The 20,638-nt window shown below is 45.0% G+C and overlaps 1 protein-coding gene across 1 annotated transcript in view; it reads right to left on the bottom strand.

The window, feature by feature from the left end:
• zgc:152904 (uncharacterized protein LOC767777 homolog) overlaps positions 1–20,638 on the bottom strand; it is a 99,812-nt gene that overhangs the window by 12,695 nt on the left and 66,479 nt on the right. Inside the window, exon 12 of the mRNA XM_045214239.1 lies at positions 18,061–18,235. Coding sequence (XP_045070174.1) covers positions 18,061–18,235 — 175 coding nt within the window. The remainder of the gene's footprint in view (positions 1–18,060; positions 18,236–20,638) is intronic.

Genomic DNA, 20,638 nt, shown 5'->3' with positions numbered 1-20,638 from the left:
CACAATACCCCATAATGACACAGCAAAAACAGGTTTTTATAAATTTTAGCAAATGTATAAATAAAAAAACTGAAATATCACATATACATAAGTATTCAGACCCTTTACACAGTACTTTATTGAAGCACCTTTGGCAGCGATTACAGCCTCGAGTCTTCTTGGGTATGACGCTACAAGCTGGGCACACCTGTATTCAGGGAGTCTCTCCCATTCTTCCCTGCAGATCCTCTCAAGCGCTGTCAGGTTGGATGGGGAGCGTCACCGCACAGCTATTTTCAGGTATCTCCAGAGATGTACGATCGGGTTCAAGTCTGGGCTCTGGCTGGGCCACTCAAGGACATTCAGAGACTTGTCTTGAAGCCACTCCTGTGTTGTCTTGGCTGTGTGCTTAGGGTCATTGCCCTGTTGGAAGGTGAAGCTTCGCCCCAGTTTGAGGTCCTGAGTGCTCTGGAGCAGGTTTTCATCAAGGATCTCTCTGTACTTTGCTCCGTTAATCATTTCCTCGATCCTGACTAGTCTCCCAGTCCCTGCCACTGAAAAACATCCCCACAGCATGATGCTACCACCACCATGCTTCACTGTAGGGATGGTGCCAGGTTTCCTCCATACGTGACGCTTGGCATTCAGGCCAAAGAGTTCAATCTTGGTTTCATCAGACCAGATAATCTTGTTTCTCATGGTCTGAGAGTCCTTTAGGTGCCTTTTGGTAAACTCCAAGCGGGCTGTCATGTGATTCTCCCATCTCCACAGAGGAACTCTGGAGCTCTGTCAGAGTGACCATCGGGTTCTTGGTCACCTCCCTGACTAAGGCCCTTCTCCCCTGATTGCTTAGTCTGGCCAGGCGGCCAGCTCTGGGAAGAGTCTTGGCGGTTCCAAACTCCATCCATTTAAGAATGATGGAGGCCATTGTGTTCTTGGGGACCTTCAATGCTGCACACATTTTTTGGTGGCCTTGCCCAGATCTGTGCCTCGACACAATCCTGCCTCGGAGCTCTACGGACAATTCCTTCGACCTCATTGCTTGGTTTCTGCTCTGACATGCACTGTCAACTGTGGGACCTTATATAGACAGGTGTGTGCCTTTCCAAATCATGTACAATCAATTGAATTTACCACAGGTGGACCCCAATCAAGGATGATCATTGGAAACAGGATGCACCTGAGCTCATTTTCGAATCTCATAGGTATTTCTGTTTTTAATTTTAATACATTTGCAAACATTTCTAAAAACCTGTTAACGCTTTGACATTATGGGGTATTGTGTGTAGATTGATAAGGATTTTTCTTTTTTTTATTCCATTTTAGAATAAGGCTGTAACGTAACTAAATGTGGAAAAAGTAAAGGGGTCTGAATACTTTCCGAATGCACTGTATGTAGTAGTGTAATTATGTTATATGATGTACTGTTTTATCTTTTGTTTTATGTGTAATGTAAGTTTGTTAATGTGTTTGGACCCCGGAAGAGGGGATCCACAATAAAATACAAAATACTGAGTAACCCACACAGACACCAGACAGAAAGAACACAGTCACAGTAACCTTCAAACAGAGAACCAATAACCCAGACAGGCATAGTACAAATCATACATTAAAATACCCCATTTCTACAACAGAGTCTGCTAAGGCAGGGCAAGAGGGACAGAGAGAACACTGTCACTCACCGAGCCAGATAGGCATAGACTGAGATACTATACGCTCAGGATCCTGCATAGAGTGCCAATAACCAACCCAGACAGACACACATGTCATAGTCATATACTCCAGGCATAGGCTGTTGGAGATAAATGCAGGCCCAGGCAGGACAAGAGGACATAGAGAGCTAGACAGACAGACAAACAGACAGACAGACACTGTGAGCCATTACCTGTGCCGGTAACCTGGACAAAGGTGGTCATACCAAATAAATACGATACCCCTCACTGAAAGCTACCCCAGCTATTTCCACATACAGTGGGGGAAAAAAGTATTTAGTCAGCCACCAATTGTGCAAGTTCTCCCACTTAAAAAGATGAGAAAGGCCTGTAATTTTCATCATAGGTACACGTCAACTTTGACAGACAAATTGAGGAAAAAAATTCCAGAAAACCACATTGTAGGATTTTTAATGAATTTATTTGCAAATTATGGTGGAAAATAAGAATTTGGTCACCTACAAACAAGCAAGATTTCTGGCTCTCACAGACCTGTAACTTCTTCTTTAAGAGGCTCCTCTGTCCTCCACTCGTTACCTGTATTAATGGCACCTGTTTGAACTTGTTATCAGTATAAAAGACACCTGTCCACAACCTCAGACAGTCACACTCCAAACTCCACTATGGCCAAGACCAAAGAGCTGTCAAAGGACACCAGAAAAATTGTAGACCTGCACCAGGCTGGGAAGACTAAATCTGCAATAGGTAAGCAGCTTGGTTTGAAGAAATCAACTGTGGGAGCAATTATTAGGAAATGGAAGACATACAAGACCACTGATAATCTCCCTCGATCTGGGGCTCCACGCAAGATCTCACCCCGTGGGGTCAAAATGATCACAAGAACGGTGAGCAAAAATCCCAGAACCACACGGGGGGACCTAGTGAATGACCTGCAGAGAGCTGGGACCAAAGTAAAAAAGCCTACCATCGGTAACACACTACGCCGCCAGGGACTCAAATCCTGCAGTGCCAGACGTGTCCCCCTGCTTAAGCCAGTACATGTCCAGGCCCGTCTGAAGTTTGCTAGAGTGCATTTGGATGATCCAGAAGAGGATTGGGAGAATGTCATATGGTCAGATGAAACCAAAATATAACTTTTTGGTAAAAACTCAACTCGTCGTGTTTGGAGGACAAAGAATGCTGAGTTGCATCCAAAGAACACCATACCTACTGTGAAGCATGGGGGTGGAAACATCATGCTTTGGGGCTGTTTTTCTGCAAAGGGACCAGGACGACTGATCCGTGTAAAGGAAAGAATGAATGGGGCCATGTATCGTGAGATTTTGAGTGAAATCCTCCTTCCATCAGCAAGGGCATTGAAGATGAAACGTGGCTGGGTCTTTCAGCATGACAATGATCCCAAACACACCGCCCGGGTAACAAAGGAGTGGCTTCGTAAGAATCATTTCAAGGTCCTGGAGTGGCCTAGCCAGTCTCCAGATCTCAACCCCATAGAAAATCTTTGGAGGGTGTTGAAAGTCCGTGTTGCCCAGCGACAGCCCCAAAACATCACTGCTCTAGAGGAGATCTGCATGGAGGAATGGGCCAAAATACCAGCAACAGTGTGTGAAAATCTTGTGAAGACATACAGAAAATGTTTCACCTGTGTCATTGCCAACAAAGGGTATATAACAAAGTATTGAGAAACTTTTGTTATTGACCAAATACTTATTTTCCACCATAATTTGCAAATAAATTCATTAAAAATCCTACAATGTGATTTTCTGGATTTCTCATTTTGTCTGTCATAGCTGACGTGTACCTCTGATGAAAATTACAGGCCTCTCTCATCTTTTTAAGTGGGAGAACTTGCACAATTGGTGGCTGACTAAATACTTTTTTCCCCCACTGTATATATATATTTTTTTACCACAGCAAAAATATCTAATCTCATACATATTATGCGAATACACACTTAAGCCATTAGCTCAGATTCCTCTCCTCTCCTCTTCTGGGCTGTGTCCCAGTACTGTAGTGCACTATATAGGGCTAACGGTAACATTTGGGACACACCCCTGGTGTTTTCTGATTGTGAGCACCGGTGACCTTGGTGTTAATCAAACAGAGCCAGTGGTATGGGGTCAGAGCTGAACACCTACAGACACCTTCGAACGAGAACGAACGACACTGGCGGCAAGCGCAATCAGTGGCAAGCACCGTCAGAGCTAACGAGCAGCTTAGCACAAGGAAGAGAGGGAATAGAGAGAGATGAAGATTGAGAGAGAGAGAGAGGGAGAAAGAAAGAGAGCCTTGTGGCTAGGAATTCTAATTAAAGTAGTGTGTTTTTAGTGTTGCATCATGGGACATGAGGCAGCGGCAAACCTCTTTGATTGGATCAATATTTCTCCTCCGCCACGGGGCTCTCTTTGCCGGCAAATGTATCTGAATTCATTTGAAGGCAGATGAGCCAGAGCTTAGTAGATAGTAACCACTTTCCTGTCTCCCATGAAGAATGTTAGCTTGCATCCCAAATGGCACCCTATTCCCTTTATCGTGCACTACTTTTGAGTAGGTGAGCAGTAGTGCAGTATATAGAGAATAGGGTGCCATTTGAGACGTACAGTGGGGAAAAAAAGTATTTAGTCAGCCACCAATTGTGCAAGTTCTCCCACTTAAAAAGATGAGAGAGGCCTGTAATTTTCATCATAGGTACACGTCAACTATGATAGACAAATTGAGAAAAAAAAATCCAGAAAATCACATTGTAGGATTTTTAATGAATTTATTTGCAAATTATGGTGGAAAATAAGTATTTGGTCACCTACAAACAAGCAAGATTTCTGGCTCTCACAGACCTGTAACTTCTTCTTTAAGAGGCTCCTCTGTCCTCCACTCGTTACCTGTATTAATGGCACCTGTTTGAACTTGTTATCAGTATATAAGACACCTGTCCACAACCTCAAACAGTCACACTCCAAACTCCACTATGGCCAAGACAAAAGAGCTGTCAAAGGACACCAGAAACAAAATTGTAGACCTGCACCAGGCTGGGAAGACTGAATCTGCAATAGGTAAGCAGCTTGGTTTGAAGAAATCAACTGTGGGAGCAATTATTAGGAAATGGAAGACTTACAAGACCACTGATAATCTCCCTCGATCTGGGGCTCCACGCAAGATCTCACCCCGTGGGGTCAAAATGATCACAAGAACGGTGAGCAAAAATCTCAGAACCACACGGGGGGACCTAGTGAATGACCTGCAGAGAGCTGGGACCAAAGTAACAAAGCCTACCATCAGTAACACACTACGCCGCCAGGGACTCAAATCCTGCAGTGCAAGACGTGTCCCCCTGCTTAAGCCAGTACATGTCCAGGCCCGTCTGAAGTTTGCTAGAGTGCATTTGGATGATCCAGAAGAGGATTGGGAGAATGTCATATGGTCAGATGAAACCAAAATATTACTTTTTGGTAAAAACTCAACTCGTCGTGTTTGGAGGACAAAGAATGCTGAGTTGCATCCAAAGAACACCATACCTACTGTGAAGCATGGGGGTGGAAACATCATGCTTTGGGGCTGTTTTTCTGCAAAGGGACCAGGACGACTGATCTGTGTAAAGGAAAGAATGAATGGGGCCATGTATCGTGAGATTTTGAGTGAAAACCTCCTTCCATCAGCAAGGGCATTGAAGATGAAACATGGCTGGGTCTTTCAGCATGACAATGATCCCAAACACACCGCCCGGGCAACGAAGGAGTGGCTTCGTAAGAAGCATTTCAAGGTCCTGGAGTGGCCTAGCCAGTCTCCAGATCTCAACCCCATAGAACATCTTTGGAGGGAGTTGAAAGTCCGTGTTGCCCAGCGACAGCCCCAAAACATCACTGCTCTAGAGGAGATCTGCATGGAGGAATGGGCCAAAATACCAGCAACAGTGTGTGAAAACCTTGTGAAGACTTACAGAAAACGTTTGACCTGTGTCATTGCCAACAAAGGGTATATAACAAAGTATTGAGAAACTTTTGTTATTGACCAAATACTTATTTTCCACCATAATTTGCAAATAAATTCATAAAAAATCCTACAATGTGATTTTCTGGATTTTTTTTCTCATTTTGTCTGTCATAGTTGATGTGTACCTATGATGAAAATTACAGGCCTCTATCATCTTTTTAAGTGGGAGAACTTGCACAATTGGTGGCTGACTAAATACTTTTCCCCCCACTGTATACACAGCTTTGCAAGTACTCCTCAAGGGTAAACAGAACAATGTTAAAAACATTTTACCTTATTAATAGACAGCCTAATGTGGAGCTGTTTTTCTTTTGCGGTAGAGGTTAGGCCTTGAACACTTCGTCAATGAATGCAATCAATTCAACATGGGTAGTAATAAAACAGTTAAATATAGGGTGAATTGAACTAAATAAATTAAAATCTATTGAATAAAATAATCACGCAAAAGCCGCCATGTTATGAAAAGAGAAAACTATGGAATACACATAGAAAAAGAAAAGAAAACAGTAATAGATGATTGGCCTTCCCTGAGCTACAAACCCCATTCTGAATGAAGGATAAGGACAAAATAATAATTTAAGGACATAGAAGAGACACAATTACTTTTATTTACCCCTAGTTGCCTTCTAAATAGGACATTATGAGAATTTGGTCATAGCCATAGAAGGGTATTTACTGTTGTGCTGAGTCACATTCTGCACACTTCCTGGTTGTTGTCCAATAGGCTCCTTTGGTTTGGAGGCTGGTGGCTCTGGCCCTACGGCTTTAATCCCCTTGTATCATAGTAATACAACTTTACTATTCAATTATAGCCTTTTGAAGGACAGGGACAGATCCTTATGGATCAAGACAATTACAGGAAGCAAAAGAGAGACAAAACATAGTGTTAGTGCATCACTTTAATGTCGTAGAGTTTGGGGGTTATAATGAAGAAAACTTTTACCTGGTTGTAATCTGACATCTCTATAACTAGAAACCAGTTTACAAGCAGGAAGCAACGTCATTATAACGTCCAATGTCAATATTTGCCGACTGGGTATGATGGTTCACTGACCACGGTCCAAGTAGTGGAAAGAACATTGTCAAAGCATATATAGTAAATTAGAAATAGTTTGGGATTGAAAATGGGGCATTCCATGAATAGTGTCGCTTTTCCTCACAGTGGCACATACTCTCTAAACCGTATCAATCTTTCTTGAGCCGGTAGCTCAGCAGTCGTTTGCCTTGTATTCCATTGCGAGCCTGGTTTGATCTCTGCATTATTGGAGGGAATCAATGGACGTGAAGCAACACATTTCAAATGAGCGGGACCAAGGAAGGAAGCCAAGGGGAAATACACAGCGCATTTCGACTTTTCACACCTCCGATTTCCAATTTGCTGAGCAATAAGGTGAAATGAAAAAGAATCCTCGCCAAGTGAATGTAATTCAAATCTTGACAAAGACATGTTGTAAATGTCTATTAGGTGCCTTGCAATTTTCAAACGATGATAGTGGGGGTGTCTCAAGGTCTCGGGGTAGCTAGATCTCTCAACTGAAAACAATGAAAATAAAAAAGGAGGGAAAACAGAAAAGGAGAACAAGGAGAAGTCTCGTTCTGCTGTCAAGTGCCTCTGGGGTTAGCTGCTCTAGCTGCCTAGCTTCTGTGTGTTCCAAATTCATTCCAATCTATTCTGCCAAATGTATTACCTGGGCTCGGCTTCAAAACACAACTACTACTACTTCCTTTCGCAGTGCCGAGTTATGTTTTTGAGGCCTTTGAGAATAACAGAGACCATATCAGTTCCAGAGCCCCAGTGAGGGAATAGAACTCTATATCTTATCCTCTTAAAATAATCCAAGTAATGACAAATCAGCTCATAGTAGTAGAAAAGACCGGAAATGACAACGCTAATTGCGTGTCTTTATAGTCTTCTACTCTATATCCTATCAAACCGATGGCGATGTGTATCAATTTCCCTGTCTGCTTATTCCATGTCATTAATCTAGAAAGCACCTCCTATTGGCTCTTGATTTATTAGCCCATTAGCGGCTCAATTTGATAGCCTGTTAATGCTAGTCATCCTGCAACACTCTCAGAGTGGGAGCCATCCGTATGCATCTGCGTCTCTGACATCGACTCATTAGGCCTGAGCACTGATTGAGTTGCACTTGATTATATCTGAGAGGTTGTTAGTCGAATAACAATGACTAAACGGGAGCCATTGATTGGGCGGAAACTTGCGGGTGCTAATGCATTTTAGGGATAAAACATCACTGTGAGTGTGTGTGACTGTGATGCCATCATAGCTAGACTTAAGGGTACACTTTGTGCTCTATGACATGGGGAAGTATTGCTACTCCATTAGAGAAAGCCTTGGAAGAGAATCAGCACACCCACACCAGATCCTCTTATTCAAGAGATAAGAGGAATGATGAGTCTCCACCATTACTAAGGCTGAAGTACACTTCAATAATCAGGAAATGGAAAAACCATCAAAGACTATTAAGGAGTCTGAAACAATAATGTTGTTTTAAACTAGAGTGTTGTCTGGAGCAACATATATGTTGTAAATCATTCTTCTCGTGCTATTTCAAGCAAACTAAGAAGTGTATAACTTTGCACTTTAATGCTTGAATTGCATGTACTATAATATCTACTCTATAATGTCATTTTAAACATTCTCCTTGCAGTTACGAGACAACATTACCTTGACCAAAAGTTTAGCCCTCCTTTCACTCTTTATCCCAGTGCTTTTACAGTGTTCCATTTATACTGTCTACTACATCTCTTCCACATCCAAGACCAAAGGTCACAGAGACATTAGACACAGATATCCAGGCACTTTCTCTCCTTAACCACTCTCCAACAATTCGGCAAGAGCGATGACTCACGAAAAGGACCCGAGAACTGGCCTGCACACAACTCCAAAACGGCGAGCCCAAACGGAGCGTTACCACCGAACACGCTTTTAAAGAGCAAAGTACCCTCGTTGCCGCTAGGGTTGTGGAACTAAATGGGTCCGACCATTTGGGCCCGACGGTGTGGTGATTGCTGTAAAGCACATATAAAAGTGTTCCTGGGAAAGGCCTAGAATCAGCCACTCGTTAAATCACACGGCTCAAATGACTCAAAATGACCGCATAAATGGGATGCCTGACGACCGAACGACTGTTATCATAGTGACTTGACATGGTCTGTCCTTTCGGAGAGTTTCTGTCATATTCAGAGGCTCCACCAGGGATTATTGCGTAGAAATGTTAGAGAAAGTACTTAAGGGTCCCTTAGGGGTCATGGCGGTGAAGAAAAAAAACAGCCAGGCTAATCCGTTCCCTCTGTCTTTTTATCTGTTCCCTCATATTTGTATTAATTCCCTCAGATTTTTTTTGCCATTCCCCCTGATAAAATAAAATAATCTGTTCCCTACTATTTTTTATTGGTTCCCTCTTCTCTTTATGTAGGCTACCATGACGGTCCCACTTCGCCGATAACATATTGCAGCCTATATGCTTAAAATGGTGGTGATCAATGACCATTCAATAGCTTATATTCATATGCCTCTGAATCATAAGGGCATATTAGTAACGGCGTTTAAAACCACTCAAGGTGCAAATATGCTGCAATGATGCACTCTCATCCCTAGGCAGGAATTCCGTCTGGCTCTGCTTGATGAAAGTATTCAGACCCCTTGACTTTTTCCACATTTTGTTATGTTACAGCTTTATTCTGAAATTGATTAAATTGTTTTTTTCACTCATCAATCTACACACAATACCCAATAATGACAAAGCAAAAACTGGTTTTTAGATTTGTTTGCTAATTTATTTAAAATTTTTGGGAAACGGGCTGCCATTTGCCTTTTACTGAGGAGTGGTTTCCGTCTGGCCACTCTACCATAAAGGCCTGATTAGTGGAGTGCTGCAGAGATAGTTGTCCTTCTGGAAGGTTCTCCCATCTCCACAGAGGAACTATAGAGCTCTGTCAGAGTGACCATTGGGTTCTTGGTCACCTCCCTGACCAAGGCCCTTCTCCCTCGATTGCTCAGTTTGGCCGAGCGGCCAGCTCTAGGGAGAGTCTTGGTGGTTCCAAACTTCTTCCAATTAAGAATGATGGAGGCCACTGTGTTCTTGGGGACGTTCAATGCTGCAGAAATCTTTTGGTACCCTTCCCCAGATCTGTGCCTCGACACAATCCTGTCTCAGAGCGCTACGGACAATTCCTTCAACCTCATGGCTTGGTTTTGCTCTGACATGCACTGTCAACTGTGGGACCTTATATAGACAGGTGTGTGCCTTTTCAAATCATGTCCAATCAATTGAATTTACCACAGGTGGACTCCAAGTTGTAGAAACATTTAAGGATGATCAATGGAAACAGGATGCTCCTGACCTCAATTTAAAGTTTCATAGCAAAGGGTATTTTTGTTTTTTGTAGATTGCAAAAAATATTTATTTTTTAATCAATTTTAGAATAAAGCTGTAACGTAACAAAATGTGGAAAAAGTCAAGGGGTCTGAATACTTTCCGAAGGCACTGTATATTCCGGAGCAGTTTTTTAGCTACCTACCCTAGCCTGGAAATTAGCTCATTTCGAGGTGAATGTATTGTCATCACAAAAAAGCAAATAGCTATCAGTTTTAGTTATGAACATAGAGCCATCTCTCTGTGCCTGGTTGTCTACGTCACACAAGATGTTCACCTGCCTAGCGCAGGGATGAGAGTGCATAATTGCACCTGTTAACACCGAAGCCTCTTGGAAATGATGCACAATAAATGTGCAAGCCTTTCCTTTCTGTCTCCGATGAGTCACATGTACAACTGTAAACTACATAAACACATACAGGTGCTTGGATGCACCACGTTTTGCTGGACGTATATGACCCTAACTTGAAGCACGAGGGGTACGCGCCCAAAATTGACAAATGTTCATGTTGTCCAAGTGAGCCTATTTGGTTTGCATTGTAAACATACAGTTGAAGTCGGAAGTTTACATACACTTAGGTTGGAGTCATTAAAACTAGTTTTTCAAACAATCCACACATTTCTTGTTAACAAACCATAGTTTTGGCAAGTCGGTTAGGACATCTACTTTGTGCATGACACAAGTAATTTTTCCAACAATTGTTTACAGACAGATTATTTCACTTATAATTCACTGTATCACAATTCCAGTGGGTCAGAAGTTTACATACACTAAGTTGACTGTGCATTTAAACAGCTTAGAAAATTACAGGAAATGATGTCATGTCTTTAGAAGCTTCTGATAGGCTAATTGACATCATTTGAGTCAATTGGAGGTGTACCTGTGGATGTATTTCAAGGCCTACCTTCAAACTCAGTGCCTCTTTGCTTGACATCATGGGAAAATCAAAAGAAATTAGCCAAGACCTCAGACATTTTTTTTTAGACTACCACAAGTCTGGTTCATCCTTGGGAGCAATTTCCAAACGCCTGAAGGTACCACGTTCATCTGTACAAACAATAGTACGCAGGTATAAATACCATGGGACCACACAGCCGTCATACCGCTCAGGAGGAAGATGCGTTCTGTCTCCTACAGATGAAAGTACTTTGGTGCGAAAAGTGCAAATCAATCCCAGAACAACAGCAAAGGACCTTGTGAAGATGCTGGAAGAATCAGGTACAAAAGTATCTATATCCACAGTAAAACTAGTCCTGTATCGACATAACCTGAAAGGCCGCTCAGCAAGGAAGAAGCCACTGCTCCAAAACCACCATAAAAAAGCCAGACTACGGTTTGCAACTGCACATGGGGACAAAGATCGTACTTTTTGGAGAAATGTCCTCTGGTGTGATGAAACAAAAATAGAACTGTTTGGCCATAATGACCATCGTTATGTTTGGAGGAAAAGGGGGGGTGCTTGCAAGCCGAAGAACACCATCCCAACCGTGAAGCACGGGGGTGGCAGCATCATGCGGTGGGGGTGCATTGCTGCAGGAGGGACTGGTACACTTCACAAAATAGATGGCATCATGAGGAAGGATAATTATGTGGATATATTGAAGCAACATCTCAAGACATCAGTCTGGAAGTTAAAGCTTGGTCGCAAATGGATCTTCCAAATGGACAATGACCCCAAGCATACTTCCAAAGTTGTGGCAAAATGGCTTAAGGACAACAAAGTCAAGGTATTGGAGTGGCCATCACAAAGCCCTGACCTCAATCCAATAGAACATTTGTGGGCAGAACTGAAAAAGCGTGTGCGAGCAAGGAGGCCTACAAACCTGACTCAGTTACACCAGAGCTCTGTCAGGAGGAATGGGCCAAAATTCACCCAACTTATTGTGGGAAGCTTGTGGAAGGCTACCCGAAACATTTGACCCAAGTTAAACAATTTAAAGGCAATGCTACCAAATACTAATTGAGTGTATGTAAACTTCTGATCCACTGGGAATGTGATGAAATAAATAAAAGCTGAAATAAGTCATTCTCTCTACTATTATTCTGATATTTCACGTTCTTAAAATAAAGTAGTGACCCTAACTGACCTATGACAGGGAATTTTTACTAGGATTAAATGTCAGGAATTGTGAAATACTGAGTTTAAATGCTTTTGGCTAAGGTGTATGTAAACTTCCGACTTCAACTGTACATCATTCAGTTATGACTGCCAGTGAGACTCCTTGATTTTCAGGCTTTTGAAATTACTTAGGCTAATTGAGGGGGTTTTCACGCCCATTACTTATTATTTGCCCTTATGATTTAGAGGCATATGAAAACACTGAAACTGGAAATAAGCTATTGAATGGTAAGTAATCATCACCATTTGAAGCCTGTAATTAACTAAATATAATTATGTTATGGGTAAGTGGGACTATCATGGTAGCCTACATAAGGAGAACAACAAATAAAACATCTGAGGGAACAAATACAAAAATCAAAGGGAATGGAAAGAAAACTAGGGAACGGATTAGCCTGCCAGTCTTTTTTTCTGCACCATGACCCCTAAGTGGCTCCATAAGAAAGTAAACATTTTCAAAGCATTTCTAGGATGCTTCCCGAACCTAGTTTATCTCCAAACTTAAATTACTCTTGATGAAAAAAATGTATTGCAACAGTGTTGAGTGTTTTGTTTTGCATGTACATGCTTGTGAGTTGTCACGCCCTGGCTCTGGGGACTCTTATATGTTGAGCCAGGGTGTGGAGTTTCTATGTGTTATTTTCTATGTTGTGTTCTAGTTCGTGTTTTCTATGTTGGCCAGGGTGGTTCCCAATCAGAGGCAGCTGATTCTCGTTGTCTCTGATTGGGAACCATACTTAGGCAGCCTGTTGGCACTTTTGTTTTGTGGGATCTTGTTCCGGAAGGTTTGTGTATTTAACCTAGGACTTCACGTATCGTATATTGTTTTGGTTCGTTGTGTGTACACTAATAAAAGTATGTACGCCTATCACGCTGCGCCTTGGTCCGCTTCATCATGTGTCAACGATCGTGACAGAAGATCCCACCTCGACTGGATCAAGCAGCGTGACGAGGAGAGAGGATGGACGTGGGAGGAGAAGAGTGAGAGTCTGGCGAGAGCCATGGAGGCCATGTTCACGGGGGAGAGACAAGCCCAAAACATTTTTAGGGGGGGCTCACACCGTGGATGGCGAGGCAGCGGGAGGCCGCGATAGAGCGGTTCGGCAGGTTTGCAGAGGAGGCCGCCAGGTTACGGGGGCCACTGGTCACGAGGGAGAAGGAGAGTGTAGAGGCACGGCGAGAGGTACTGGGGTGTGTTACCAGTCCGGTCCGGCCCGTTCCTGATCCCCGCACAAGGCCAGTGGTGTGTGTTCCCAGTACGGTCCGGCCTGTTCCTGTCCCTCGCACCAAGCCTGTGGTGCGCGTCGCCAGCCCAGTCTGGCCTGTTCCTGCTCCCCGCACCAAGCCTGTGGTGCGCGTCGCCAGCCCGGTCCGGCCTGTTCCTGCTCCCCGCACCAAGCCAGTGGTGCGCGTCGCCTGCCCGGTCCGGCCTGTTCCTGCTCCCCGCACCATGCCAGTGGTGCGCGTCGCCAGCCCGGTCCGGCCTGTTCCTGCTCCCCGCACCAAGCCAGTGGTGCGCGTCGTCAGCCCGGTCCGGCCTGTTCCTGCTCCACGCACCAAGCCAGTGGTGCGCGTCGCCAGCCCGGTCTGTTCCTGCTCCCCGCACCAAGCCAGTGGTGCGCGTCGCCAGCCCGGTCCGGCCTGTTCCTGCTCCCCGCATCAAGCCAGTGGTGCGCATCGTCAATCCGGCACAGCCCGTTCCTGCTCCACCGGTGCCTGGTCAGGCACCGGTCAGCTGCTCCACACCGGAGCCTGAGCAATCCGCTCCACCGGTGTCCAGTCCAGCTCCGGCCAGCGGGGCCAGACCAGACCAGGGGCGCTACGGGGGGGTAGCGAGAGAGTGGTGGTCACGCCCGGAGCCGGATCCGCCCCCGAGGTGGAATGCCCACCCGGCACCTCCCCTGTTGGTTTTGGTTGACGCGGTCGCAGTCCGCGCCTTTGGGGGGGGGGGGTACTGTCACGCCCTGGCTCTGGGGACTCTTTTATGTTGAGCCAGGGTGTGTAGGTTCTATGTTATAGTTTTCTAGGTTTCTGTTCTAGATCGTTGTATTTCTATGTTGGCCAGGGTGGTTCCCAATCAGAGGCAGCTGATTCTCGCTGTCTCTGATTGGGAACCATACTTAGGCATTCTTTTGGCACTAGTTTATTGTGGGATCTTGTTCCGGAAGGTTTGTGTATTTAACCTAGGACTTCACGTATCGTTTATTGTTTTGGTTCGTTGTGTGTACACTAATAAAAGTATGTACGCCTATCACAATGCGCCTTGGTCCGCTTCATCATGTGTCAACGATCGTGACAGAAGATCCCACCTCGACTGGATCAAGCAGCGTAACGAGGAGAGAGGATGGACCTGGGAGGAGATGAGTGAGAGTCTGGCAAGAGGGATGGAGGCCATGAGCACGGGGGAGAGACAAACCCAAAACATTTTTAGGGGGGGCTCACACCGTGGACGGCGAGGCAGCGGGAGGCCGCGATAGAGCGGTTCGGCAGGTTTGCAGAGGAGGCCGCCAGGTTACGGGGCCACTGTTCACGAGGGAGAAGGAGAGTGTAGAGGCACGGCGAGAGGTACTGGGGTGTGTTACCAGTCCGGTCCGGACCGTTCCTGATCCCCGCACAAGGCCAGTGGTGTGTGTTCCCAGTACGGTCCAGCCTGTTCCCATCCCTCGCACCAAGCCTGTGGTGCGCGTCGCCAGCCCAGTTCGGCCTGTTCCTGCTCCCCGCACCAAGCCTGCGGTGTGCATCGCCAGCCCGGTCCGGCCTGTGCCTGCTCCCCGCACCAAGCCAGTGGTGCGTGTCGTCAGCCCGGTCCGGCCCGTTCCTGCTCCCCGCACCAAGCCAGTGGTGCGCGTCGCCAGCCCGGTCCGGCCTGCTCCACCAGTGCCTGGTCAGCTGCTCCACACCAGAACCTGAGCAATCCGCTCCACCGGTGTCCAGTCCAGCTCCGGCCAGCGGGACCAAACCAGGGGCGCTACGGGGGGGTAGCGAGAGAGTGGTGGTCACGCCCGGAGCCGGATCTGCCTCCGAGGCGGAATGCCCACCCGGCCCATCCCCTGTTGGGTTTGGTTGGCGCGGTCGCAGTCCGCGCCTTTGGGGGGGGGGTACTGTCACGCCCTGGCTCTGGGGACTCTTATATGTTGAGCCAGGGTGTGGAGTTTCTATGTGTTATTTTCTATGTTGTGTTCTAGTTCGTGTTTTCTATGTTGGCCAGGGTGGTTCCCAATCAGAGGCAGCTGATTATCGTTGTCTCTGATTGGGAACCATACTTAGGCAGCCTGTTGGCACTTTTGTTTTGTGGGATCTTGTTCCGGAAGGTTTGTGTATTTAACCTAGGACTTCACGTATCGTTTATTGTTTTGGTTCGTTGTGTGTACACTAATAAAAGTATGTACGCCTATCACGCTGCGCCTTGGTCCGCTTCATCATGTGTCAACGATCGTGACATGAGTTTTTGTTTCTGGGGGGGTTCAAGGTAATTGGCTGTACATAACCCTGTCTTGTTTTCCTCTGAAAAAAAAACGGAATTTATGAGAACTGCAGTTACATTAATGGGCATCATTATCATATCTATTTTGATAGCAACAGCAGCATTGTACTGAAATAGTTTAAGCATGCATACGTTGTATTCTTCCAAAATCAAGGGGAATATTTTAGAAGTTTACATTACCAGTGAACAGTGGTACAACTTACAACTTTAATGATCCTTTAAAGGTGGTTTAAGGAGCACATAGTTTGCAGGCCTTTCTGTTCTGTTCTTTTCAATAGCTTTAAACCAGCACCACTGGTGTGTGTTGGAAGGGTGTAGTCTATGCTATTGTCCAGGAGGATGATTAGCTCTATGGTAGCTTTAAACAGAGACAAACACTCACATCAATATCATTCAACATACAAAATGTTCCATTCCATTCACATCCACCAGGCCATATGGTAAACACACAGGGGACATAAAACCAAGATGGATGCTGAAAATCCCACAGAAAGGAGATAATTCAAAAAGAAACAGCCGGGACAAGAGAGGATTTAGGAGGGAGAGAGGGAATACTCTATAGTGATTTAGGAGGTTGAAAGTGAGTCGAGTGCTATGATTTAAGAAGGATAGAGGGAAGGAGAGTAAATTGAAAAGGAACCAAGGGCAGAGTGGCAATCAATGATATTTTTCAAAGGGCAGTTTATGGATGGGAAAAAAGGAATGAAGCAGGGAGAGGGGAGGTGTAGTGGCAGTTCATTGCAAGAAAAACTAGGAGAGAGAAAGAAAGGGAGGAGAGGTGGAAAAAAGAAAAGTGACAATTTCAGACCCAGGGAATGCATAATGCATATAGAGGGGGAATTGAATAGAGAGATTGTTTAGAAAAGAAACACAGAGGCATATAGTAGATCCTTGGAGGTTATACAGCATATCAGATAGACTGCAGGTAGGCATTTAATGGTGCCACTACAATATCAAAAGTCAAACAATTTGGGTGTGTTCAGTGAGGGGAAATATTCAGAAGGTTGCAGATAGAAATATAATGGATAGAGCTGTCACGAATCCCTATTCAACAGACAATCATTCTATTCTACATACTACATTTATATAATTTTTCTTTAATATTTCACCCTCCTGAACAGACCCCATTGGCGGCGATTAATGACGAATACTGACAGGTGACAGGACTCCATTGTCATTGGTCCATTTTGGCCCCTCCTTTCCCTCTCATTGGACCCTTCAACAGGAAATAAATGTTTTTTTTGGTTTTCTTGCCACTGGTCTCCCTCTCCCTCTGTTCGCTAACGAGAGGGGACAGCCAATCGAAGTGACTCGGCTTAAGCACTGTGTTCGCAGCCTTGTTTTCCATTTAAGGAGCAGCACACACACACACACACACACACACACCACACACACACACACACCAACACACACGCGTGAACACACACACACACACTCACAGGCAGTTTAGCCACCCCAGTAATGAGAGAGGCAAAGTCACTCCTTCATGAGCAGCAGTAGAAACGACCTAAGCAACAGAAAGAGTAAACACCAAAGAAAACATGTTCCCCTTGTTTTTTTTATCAGACTCTACAGGGGGGCATACATATTGAAGTGGTGACTCACTGTAAACTGTTCCCTTTGTGATGGTTTGTGTGTGTGTGTGCATCTCTATGTGTGTGTGTATGTATATGTGTGGTCTAATATAAAACTCTGGGGGCTGTTTGAAAATGATATGCATCCTACAGTGGGCCTCAGAAGTCTTCTCTCCAAGGAACATTAAGAGTTGGACTTTTCAAAGGCCCAGACAGATACTCTCTTCAAACAGCATGGCCTAATCAAACTAACGCTCTCTGCATTTGATCCTGCTCCCTTTGCCCACACATAACCTCAATACAAGGTGATTGGAGTGTGTGCTCATAACTCTACAGTGGGTTTACCTGGGTGAGTGGGTACAGTACAGTGTGTGTACAGTATGTGTTTGCGCTCAGCAGTGTGTGTCACAGGAGTCTGGTAAGGGGAGGACGGCTCATAATAATGAATGGAACGGAGTAATTGGATTGGTATCAAACACATGGAAACCAGCTGTTTGATATGTTTGAGAACATTCCATTTATTCCATTCCAGACATTACATTACATTCCATTCCAGACATTAATGGAACGGAGTAATTGGATTGGTATCAAACACATGGAAACCAGCTGTTTGATGCGTTTGAGAACATTCCATTTATTCCATTCCAGACATTACTATGAGCCCGTCCTCCCCATTTAAAGTGTCACCAGCCACCACTGGTGTGTGTGTGCACGTGCGTCTGTGAGTGTCAGTGAATATAAACAACTGTGTGTGTGTTTGTCTGAGCAATTGTTGTCTTTGTGTGTGTACACGATTGTCTGTGTATGCATGCTTGCACATGCAGGTCCCACAACTATGTGTACCTATGATGTCGGGTTTCTGGGGCATGAAGAACTGGTAGAAGGTGGGCTCTGAGAGGCCCTTGACGTTGCGAGCCGTGATCTCCACCTCGTAGCGCGTGTTCCACTGCAGCGGCTGTAGCAGGGCAAAGTCATGCTGCCCTGACACCAGCTTTGTCATCCACTGCTCCTCCTTGTCCTATGGAGAGGGGGTGGAGAGGTGGAGGGAGAGAAGGAAAAATAGAGAAAGGGGGAGGGGAAGAGGGGAGGGAGAGAGACAGAGGGTTAGATGGGAAAGGGGGTATTGAGGGAGGCGAGGGGGAGAAAAGAAAGGATGAGAGAGAGGGGAAGAGAGAGGGAGAGAGAGTGTTAATGACTGTACGAGAACAAGCACACTAGGTAAATTACAGTCTTTGTATACACTTCATCTTCATATGATCAAATTCGAATCAAATATAGAACAAAGTACACTACATGGCCAACAGTAGGTGGACACCCCTTCAAATTAGTGGATTCAGCTATTTCACCCACAACCGTTGCTGACCGTTGTATAAAATCGAGCACACAGCCATGCAGTCTCCATAGACAAACATTGGCAGTAGAATGGCCTTACCGAAGAGCTCAGTGACTTTCAACGTGGCACCGTCACAGGATGCCACCTTTCCAACAAGTCAGGTCGTCAAATTTCTGCCCTGCTAAAGCTGCCCCGGTCAACTGTAAGTGCTGTTATTGTGAAGTGGAAACATCTAGGAGCAACGTCAGCACAAGAACTGTTCCTCGGGAACTTCATGAAATGGGTTTCCATGGTGGTGTAAAGCTTGCCGCCATTGGACTCTGGAGCAGTGGAAACACGTTCTCTGGAGTGAAGAATCACCTTCACCAACTGGCAGTCCAACGAATGAAACTGGGTTTGGCAGATGCCAGGAGAATGCTATATAGTGCCAACTGTAAAGTTTGGTGTAGGAGGAATAATGGTCTGGGGCTGTTTTTCATGGTTCGGGAAATCTTAACGCTACAGCATACAATGACATTCTAGACGATTCTGTGCTTTCAACTTTGTGGCAACAGTTTGGGGAAGGCCCTTTCCTGTTTCAGCATGACGATGCCCCCGTGCACAAAGTGAGGTCCATACAGAAATGGTTTGTCGAGATCAGTGTGGAAGAACTTGACTGGCCTGCACAGAGCCCTGACCTGAACCCCATCAAACACCATTGGGATGAATTGGAACACCGACTGCGAGCCTCACTAATGCTCTTGTGGCTGAATGGAAGCAAGTCCCCGCAGCAATGTTCCAACATCTAGTGGAAAGCCTTCCCAGAAGAGTGGAGGCTGTTATGGCAGCAAAGGGGGGACCAACTCCATATTAATGCCCATGATTTTGGAATCGGATGTTCGACGAGCATGTGTCCACATACTTTTGGCCATTTTGTGTAATTACATTGTGAGTGTACCTAACCTTTATGTATGTCTGAAAAATCGGAGAAAATGTTATTCTGAGCCAGAGTCAAGAACATTGTTGTAATAGATCCAAATCAAATCCAATTTTATTTGTCACATGCTTCATAAACAACAGGTTTAGACTAACAGTGATACTTACTTCCCAACAAAGCAGGGAGAAAAATAGAAACATTATAGAAAAATAACAACAGAAGGAATAATTACACAATAAGTAACAATAACTTGGTTATACAGTCGTGGTCAAAAGTTTTGATAATGACACAAATACCAATTTTCACAAAGTCTGCTACCTCAGTTTTGATGATGGCAATTTGCATATACTCCAGAATGTCATGAAGAGTGATCAGATGAATCGCAATTAATTGCAAAGTCCCTCTTTGCCATGAAAATGAACTTAATCCCCAAAAAAACATTTCCACTGCATTTCAGCCCTGCCACAAAAGGACCAGCTGACATCATTTGAGTGATTCTCTCATTAACACAGGTGAGAGTGTTGACGAGGACAAGGCTGGAGATCACTTGTCATGCTGATTGAGTTAGAATAACAGACTGGAAGCTTTAAAAGGACGGTGGTGCTTGAAATCATTGTTCTTCCTCTGTTAACCATGGTTACCTGCAAGGAAACACGTGCCGTCATCATTGCTTTGCACAAAAAGGGCTTAACAGGCAAGGATATTGCTGCTAGTAAGATTGCACCTAAATCAACCATTTATCGGATAATCAAGAACTTCAAGGTGAGAGGTTTAATTGTTGTGAAGAAGGCGTCAGGGTGCCCAATAAAGTCCAGCAAGCACCAGGACCGTCTCCTAAAGTTGATTCAGCTGCGGGATCGGGGCACCACCAGTGCAGAGCTTGCTCAGGAATGGCAGCAGGCAGGTGTGAGTGCATCTGCACGCACAGTGAGGTGAAGACTTTTGGAGGATGGCCTGGTGTCAAGAAGGGCAGCAAAGAAGCCACTTCTCTCCAGGAAAAACATCAGGGACAGACTGATATTCTGCAAAAGGTACAGGGATTGGACTGCTGAGGACTGGGGTAAAGTCATTTTCTCTGATGAATCCCCTTTCCGATTGTTTGGGGCATCCGGAAAACACCTTGTCTGGAGAAGACAAGGTGAGCGCTACCATCAGTCCTGTGTCATGCCAAC

This window comes from Coregonus clupeaformis, unplaced genomic scaffold (assembly GCF_020615455.1).
Source record: "Coregonus clupeaformis isolate EN_2021a unplaced genomic scaffold, ASM2061545v1 scaf0221, whole genome shotgun sequence".
In the NCBI taxonomy this organism is placed as follows: Eukaryota; Metazoa; Chordata; class Actinopteri; order Salmoniformes; family Salmonidae; genus Coregonus; species Coregonus clupeaformis.
The sequence above is the reverse complement of the archived record's forward strand: the minus strand, read 5'-3'. Positions and strand labels throughout refer to the sequence as shown.